This window comes from Eurypyga helias, unplaced genomic scaffold, assembly GCF_000690775.1.
Source record: "Eurypyga helias isolate BGI_N326 unplaced genomic scaffold, ASM69077v1 scaffold6437, whole genome shotgun sequence".
Lineage (NCBI taxonomy): Eukaryota > Metazoa > Chordata > Aves > Eurypygiformes > Eurypygidae > Eurypyga > Eurypyga helias.
In genome coordinates this window covers 1-8,310 of record NW_010260984.1, presented here as the reverse complement: position 1 = coordinate 8,310, position 8,310 = coordinate 1, and the positions used below count along the sequence as shown (strand labels likewise).

Below are 8,310 nucleotides of genomic sequence, written 5' to 3'. Positions count from 1 at the left end.
GACGGGACGCGAACCGTGAGACACCGCTCGGGTGTGCGTGCGGGAGGGACGCGCACAAGTTGGGCGGAGGGGGAGCACAGCGCAACTCCGTTTGCTCTCTGCCAGCTGTGCCTTAGTAACCAGCCGAGTGATGCAATACCGCACTTGCCTTCATCGCAGCCTGCTGACCCATTTTTTTATTGCTTTCCAAGATTACTGTGCGTCCAGCCAATTCCACTTTTCGAATCATGGAGGCAGAACAGATTATGGAGGGACAGCAGCAGGTATAGCCAGAAATGTATAACGTGTGTCACGCTGCTCGCGTAAAAGGAGCGTTTCCACTTTGCTGACCGTGTATTATTTTACAGGTTCCAGAAAATCCCCATTCTGAATATGGCCTCACTGAAAACGTAGAGGTAACAAAGATTTTGTGCCTGTTAAGTACCGTGAAAGTCACATTCTTGATCAAAGGGAAAAATGTTGAGTCTTGAGTCTAACTTCAGCAAATGTAATGTTCCTAAGAAAGTTAGATGGAAACAAAACTGAGCGATACTAGTTGTGCAGCATTACAGAACTGGCTGTTAATTAATAGGTTTTCTGTTGGGTTGCTGCCACTATACTACACAGTACTGAAGTAAGTAATGAACATTCTACTAAGGTGGGTTTTTTAGAAGTATGCTGTGTTCCATTAATCTGTTAAGCCACAAAAAGTCAGCCAGACCTTTATTACAGGGAGGGGAATAGGAGGAGTTGATGGCCTTTCTATGAAAGTATCAAAGGGAAGGATTCTTTTCATATTGGTTTGGAATAATCCAAGCTATCTTTAATTATGCTGAGAAAGAGCAGACACAATCCATTATCTCAACTGTGGGTAACAGCATGGGTTAGAATAATAACTCGATGACATTTGTTTACTCTTCCTCATCAAAGTTGTCAGTCTCCTTCCGTTAAGCTCCTACTCTATGCAAAGCTTTTGCAGAAACTTTTCATAAACATCCTGTGTGACTGATGTCCCTGACAAGTGCTTGCCTGTATGCCACAACTTCCACTGCAGAACCTTAACACACTGGATACGTTACTGCAGAACCTTAGACACTTAATAAGTCTTTTATCAGTAGATTTGTGTATGTTGCATTCAAAACTTTTGGTTTACCAACAGTGTTAGGGTACCCTTTTTTAACTACAGTTAATCACAGAATCACAGAACAGTTTGGGTTGGAAGGGACCTTACAGACCATCTAGTTCCACCCCCCCTGCCATGGGTAGGGACACCTTCCACTAGACCAGGTTGCTCAAAGCCTCATCCAGCCTGGCCTTGAACACTTGCAGGGATGGGGCATCCACAGCTTCTCTGGGCAACCTGTTCCAGTGCCTCACCACCCTCTCCGGGAAGAACTTCTTCCTGATATCCAATCTAAACCTCCCTGCTTTCAATTTAAACCCGCTCCCCCTTGTCCTGTCACTGCAGGCCCTTGTGCATGTAGTGTACAGTGATGCAAGGTGAGTCAGCACTTTATCACCAAAAGGCACTTGGAAGCATTTTGCCTGTGTTTTCTTTAGAGTGTCCACCTATAACTTTAATAGAGCACAGTCTCACTTCAACAGAGTCCCCTTCACCTGAATTTCTTGTGCTTTTAGCATTTTGTGTTAGAAGGGTGTGTATACAGGAAGCATTGGAGGCCACTCTTGTTAGTAGTCATTCCTGTCTTAGTGGCGTGGAGTTTAAATCTGTGAATGCTAAAGCATAAATAAGAATTCTAGAGATTGGGTGTCTTCTGTTTTAGAAAAGTATGACTTCCTAACATTGTTTCCCCCAAACATAAGGATTTAACAGAAGGCTCCTCTAGATTAATTTCTGTTTGCCAGGAAAAATATGCACTTAAAGTTTCTTAAAATACGTAAACAAGTTATTGCCATGAATTGCAGAGAGATGGGTATTTTGTTTGTGCTTGTGCATCACCAGAGATGTGGCTGCTATTACCAGTGTTCGTTCACTTATTTTTTGCGTGTTTCAGAGGATAGTAGAAAATGAGAAAATAAACGCGGAGAAAACATCCAAGCAGAAGGTGGATCTTCAGTCGTTACCCACACGTGCCTACTTGGATCAGACAGTTGTACCTATCTTGCTACAGGGACTTGCTGTTCTTGCAAAAGAGAGGTAGGATCCTTCAATGGTCCTTCTGTTCCTCCGAAAAAAGGAGGTCTCCAGGCTGGGTGGTGTGTCACCTTTGCAGACCTTGCCCGCCAGGTGTGGTTTTGCTAGCTGTAAGAAAGTCACTGCAACAGGTTGATGAACCTGTGAATTACTCTGGCCATGCAGGATGTGTTCCTTGCTTAGGTGCATATGGTGTGATAAGTGTTATTTATTGAATTTGTGACCTCCCAATGAGGTATAGTACTGACAAAGGTTTTTTTTAAATTAATTTTAGCATATAACTTACCCTATAGAAGGAAAACAAGAAGTTGTTCTTGTTTTGAACAAGATTTCTGTAGTGTGGAATTAGAGTTCTGCTTGCTGCTTGACAGGCAGACATACTGGGCCTGACGTCGTCAGAGATTAAAACACTTTCTAAAGGATAAGGCCGACCCTGCGCTGTCAACATAGTAAGAAGCAAACTGATAGTTATCCCTTGAGTAAAGATTATGCTGTCAAGGTGCCCCAAATCTCTTATCTGTCAGTGTAGAAGGGAATTCTTCAATGATAGCAAACACCTGTCCATCTCACCTAAATTACTTCCTAGTGTTCTGGTGGAGGCGAACTATTGGTGAGTCGTACTGTGTGTAAGCCATTTCTCAGTTTTGCTGTAATAACGTTATTGGAAGCTGGTTTGAGTGACCGTAAGGGCATCCTCTCCAGCCAGAACCATCATCAAGTGTTTTAACCTCAAGAGGAGACAGCTAATTAGGCAAAGAAGCATCTAGGCAGGAACACCCTGTGTGTACGCCTGCGGCGTGGGCAGACCGTCAGTTGACATTTGGGGGAGTTCTGCTGCAGGCTGAGTGTCAGTCACAGCCCGAGGTGGACACCCCACGCTTGCAGTCCGGGTACCTGGGTACCAGACGGACTTTTCCTTTTTAATCGTTCTTCACTGTGGAAGGAGCTGTTCTTTACAGGGACTCATCCCATGAGTGGAGTTGGTACATTAATGTTGGAAAAAAACTAACAGCATCAAACTGCCAAGGTCAAATTGGCTATTCAGTTGAGCATATTAAAACCTCAGGGAGACAAAGCTGAGCTAGCAGCTCTGCTGTATAATCTGCTTAAAATTGAACTGGAAAGTAACTAATGGCTGCTAATTTCTTTTTCTGAGGAACACAGAGATGTTCAGGAAACAGTACAGTCCATCTGATGACTATGCCTGGAATTCACTGGAAATTATCATCCAGGATAGTGAGCATATGGCTAAATGATATATTTGGGAGGAGTCAACGCAACCTTTGTCAGGTCTTGTAAGTCTCTAGGAGCTCATTGAAGGAGTCAGCAAGCACATGTAAACAGGAATCCAGATGATACAGCCTGTTTAAATTTACACAAGGTTTCTGGCAGAGTCATTCGCCAAAAGCTTTTTAAGAGAGCAGTTGCTGTGGGATTAAAGGAGAAGTCTTTATATGGATGAGGAACTGATTGGAAGATAATGAAATCAGGGGTAGAAGTAACTGGTGAAATGAGCTCAACACTAGAATCCTGGAAAGAATTATTTACAACAATTTGAGGAAGTGGCTGACAAAATTTAATGATACTGGGTTTTACACAATAGTGTTTTGTTTTCTGTTTGGTGGCATTTTTTAAGTTGGTCAGTTGTAAATAATTGCATAAACTTGATGTGAATATGGAAGACTGCTATGAAAAATTGAAACTATGACAAAAAGTGAAAGATAGAATGTCAATAAAGAGAAAATCATGCACCTAAGAGGGTAGTAAATACTCTAATGCTAGTGACAAAAGGGTAGATTCTGAGTTGATAATTACTCCTGTGAAAAAGTATCTTTACACTGTTAAATGTCAGTGTATTGCTCAATCAAAGAGAAATTCTGAATGGTAGGACTTAGAAATCAAAGGGGTAAAACCAAGCAGAATGTCCACTGTTTAAATTTATAGTGTTCATATATTTCTAATACTGTGTGCAATTCTAGTTCCCATGTATTCTGGTATTCATAGCTTTTTTAAAAAAAAAAAAAACAAAAACAAAACAAAACCCCTTCGGGACTAAGGCCAGTGATCAGAAATGTTTGTTGCTGATTACTTGCCAAGTTACAGCACTTCTCAGACTTGAAGTTTTTGTTGAAGTCTTGGTGTGTTCATTTCAGTTGCCAGAAACCATGGAAACAGCTCTAAAGCACAAAGCTACACAATAATAACCATGTGAAGAAAACGAAGCAAGAAAGCACTGACATTAACTTTTACTTTAAATAGCATGAGTTAAAGAAACGGGCAAATGTGTGTAACTCCCAGTGATGTATGTACAGTATTTTTGCTGACAGAGGACACCCCAGTTGTAGGTTATGTAACTGTTGTAGCAATTTACTGACATTGAGCCAACAGTGACCAAGATGCCTTTTTAAAAACATCTCTCATCAGACATGCACTGGAAATCTGCAGGGTAACCCTAGGTAGCTTGGTCATCTCTAAATCAGTGCTTGTAAGCATTTGGGAAGAGACACCTTACTTTTAAGGGAAGGCAATTAGCTCTTCAGCTACCTAATTTCACATAGCGAAAAAGAATTGCTTTTGACTTACCTTTTTGTTTTCCTTTACAGGCCGCCAAATCCCATTGAATTTCTAGCAGCATATCTTTTAAAAAACAAGTCACAGTTTGAGGACCGAAATTGACTCCCTAAGAATGAGGACAGTTTGGCTGCTAGACTGAAACGCTCATTTGCCACCATTTGTTTTCTGCTGTAAAAATCCTTTGGAACCATGATGATCTCTCTCTTAATCGCACAATTTGCTTTACCTTCTGAGTTATTTAATAAAGCACACTCAACGTTTAATTTTTCACTTGTTTTAAACCAGCTATTAAGAGTCTTTCAAAATAAAGTACTGAAACGGCACTGCTGGATGGAAGTCTGAGTAATTCCATGGGGCTACGTCATCTGAGGGCAGAAACAAAGGGGAACAGTTTCTTATGGGTATCACATGGGTGATCATGTATAAAACTTGATTTTTATACAGCACCCTCCACATGTGCCTAAATAGAAAGCAAATGAATTAAGAGCAGTTAGAATTTATTTTGAGGAAGTATTGATAAGTAGAGAGGAGAAAACTGGCTTCAGAACACCAGGAGGTGGGTTTAGTTGAGACCATCGGATCCGGCAGCTGAACTGATCACCTGCAGGCAGTGTCCAGCATTTCAGGTATTTACAGTAGTGAGGTGTGCTGTCAGCATTTGTCACTGGGCTCCTGTGACTGGTGTCCTGGATAAACTGCTACAGAATGAAGTCTGAAGGGAGGGAGGGGGCTCTCATTCAGCTCTGTCCTGCCACCCGTAGCTGCAGCATTCTTTCTTTGATAGAGTCATAGAGCATCTCCAGTTGGAAGGGACCCATAAGGATCGGTGACGACAAGCCCCCGATCCCCGCAGGACTGCCTAAAACTAAACCATACGACTAAGAGCATCATCCCAACACTCCTTGAACCCTGACAGGCTTGGTGCCGTGACCACTTCCTGCGGAAGCCTGTTCCAGTGACTGACCCCCCTCTCAGTAAAAAGCCTTTTCCTGATGGCCAAGACAATCCTAATTACACAGTAAAGTACCAGGTATTCTGATTTATTTTTTTTCCTCTCAGGCTTACTACCACCCCATGTTTTGTTTTTCCAATTCTTAACATCTTTTCCTGACCCCTAGTTAGTTTTTCCTGTAATCTCAGTAGGGGTAAAGGCCACAGACCTTGGGGTATAATAGGAGAAGCTGTCACAGAAGATGGGATCAGGAGAAAAAGCTAGAATTAAACCAGCAAACAATATGTTGTGAAAAAATACTAGCAAAGGTCTGAAAATTGGAATATTGCAGCTGGAGAACTGGCTCACTAGGATATTGGAAATGGGTTCAGGGTCTAGATACAGGCTCAGAATTCCTGGTTTTGTTTTCTGAAACTTGCAAGGAGGAGTGTAATCAACGTCCTTCGCTGGCACTGCATACTGCAAGCCAGACTACGCACTGACCAGTTCTTAATAGCCTGGGGGAGTGACCATAAGTTGTTTGACAATCACAGAAACTATAAAGCTTTGCTCCCAATAGTTGCTCAATTAATCAAATTCCTGAATTTTTATGCAAATTAACTTCAATATTGCCATCTTACCATTCCCATCTCCATTCTGTGTTTCTTAGGTAATTACTTTAACGTAGCAAGCAGTTAAAACATCGTCAGTTAAATTCTTCGCTGGAAGGGTTGGAGGTTTTTTTCTATGTGACGTTAAAGGCTGCTTTTTTTTTTTTTTGTAATTATGCATAAATTCACAAATAAAGAGACTTAGGACTTTCATCTGACTTGTTCCTGCAATGACTAAGAGACATACACTGTATTTGCAGTGTATTAGGTGGCCCACTGCCCAAATGGTATTTCCCCTTAGTTCTCTGATGACTAGATGACTTTCCTATGGCAACTGGAAATTTCTGTTGGTTTAAACATAGCTTTTCTTCTTTAATAGCTTAGATACATGGGTGTAAGAGCAGCAAGAAGACAGATCCTTTAGGTGAAAAACTGGAACTTTTCCATTGTCTGGTAGCTTGCAGAGGCTGGAATGAGATCTGGCTGTTACAATTAGTAGGAAGGGTCTCAATATTTTACATATTTTTTAATATGCTAAGAGAGAAAGACTGAGTTAGTGTGGTCCAAGAGCACGAAGATTGGGAAACAAAAAAAATAATTGGAGGAAATCTGCAAACCCCAAACCAAGCCTAACAAGCTGTTTGGGAAAACCATACAGAAATCGTGGAATGAGATTACAAATGCTATTGCACCGTGGTGAACAGTCTCCATCAAACACTGACACTTCAAAAAGACACTGAAAGGATTTTAACAACAGTGTTTTGACTTTTGGGAATGAATAATAACATTTAAGTGAAGACAAGGAGACACCATAAAGATCTGGTATTGCTATTTTTATTGCTAAAGCAGCATCCCAAGGTTTCATCCATAGGTGACAACATCTCAAGATTATGAGAATTGTTAAATGGGGAGGGGGGAAGGGAGGAAATCTATGCTGATCCCCAATTTCTATTTTGAGAATTTGTGCAAGACCATACAAAAAGAAGCAGTTCAACTATTAATCTTGCCTAGACAAAGCCATTTTCTTACAACACATTGCCATGCCTGAATTCAGAATACCATCACATTTCTCAGCTTGCAGCAACACCCGTCAGCAGCTGCACGAAACGGGTACGCACTCAGGCTTTCTGCACAGCTCTTGCACAGACCTAGAATCTCGATCCCCCCATACCTGTCTTAAGGTGAGCGCTCCCTGCCAGCAGCATGTCACCTACTCAGGCGTTGGGGCCGCTGTTTGGTACACAGTGTCACCTGCCACCGTCCTCCCATCTAGGCTAGTTTAAGAGAATGAAAAAGCCACGTTCACAAGGTGATGATGTTAGAAGATTAACTGCAGCAGCTTTTCTGGGCAGCTTCCTCCAAGAAAACAAGTTGAAATGTTACTAACCACAGTGAACTCACCAGCTGTGAGAAATAAATTCTAGTGATTCTTGCAAAGATACAAGTCAACAAGCGAAGTGCAACCATATTCCTTTCACTTGTTAAATTGGCTTCACCAATTAGGATCTGCTGCATGGAGGATCGGATCCTATCTGAATAATCCCGTTCTCAAAGTTAGGGAAGTAAGGATAAGGTTGAAATTTTCAAAGCATTTACTTGTTTTCAATTCTCCCGACTACAAAACAATGAAAAGTTCTGTGATGAGACTCAACAGATGCTTGCTATCCCAATTTAATGCAGAAAGAAAGAAGTACTATTTTTTCCGTAGGAAACACCAATTCTGAGGGTTTCAAGATAAATGTATTTGATTTGGAAGTACCAATTAAAAACCAAGTGATTTTACATTTATAAAAATTAGGAACTCTCTGATAAAGCGGAGACTAGATGTAAGGGGCTATGAGTTACGACGAGATGCAGAATAAAAGCTTGAAGCAGTAATTGAAAACGGCAACTCTGGATGTGTGACACAGCACTGCTAAGTAGCTGAAAGTCATTATCTCTTGATTCTTGAACAATTATTTTTCAGTTTTCTCCATGCTGCCCTAGGTAAGTGAGAGTAAAATTAAGTAAAATTTAAATTAAATAAATAATCAAATAATTAAAATAAATAATTAATTAAA

At 41.0% G+C, this 8,310-nt stretch overlaps 1 protein-coding gene across 1 annotated transcript; it reads left to right on the top strand.

The window, feature by feature from the left end:
• The first annotated feature begins 196 nt into the window (after nt 1-196).
• Nucleotides 197-5,032, top strand: DPY30 (dpy-30 homolog (C. elegans)). Its single transcript, XM_010155206.1, has 4 exons — nt 197-263; nt 348-395; nt 1,995-2,137; nt 4,738-5,032. The coding sequence occupies exons 1-4, from the start codon at nt 228-230 to the stop codon at nt 4,808-4,810; spliced, it is 300 nt and encodes a 99-aa protein (XP_010153508.1). The 5' UTR covers nt 197-227; the 3' UTR covers nt 4,811-5,032.
• The last annotated feature ends 3,278 nt before the right edge of the window (nt 5,033-8,310 follow it).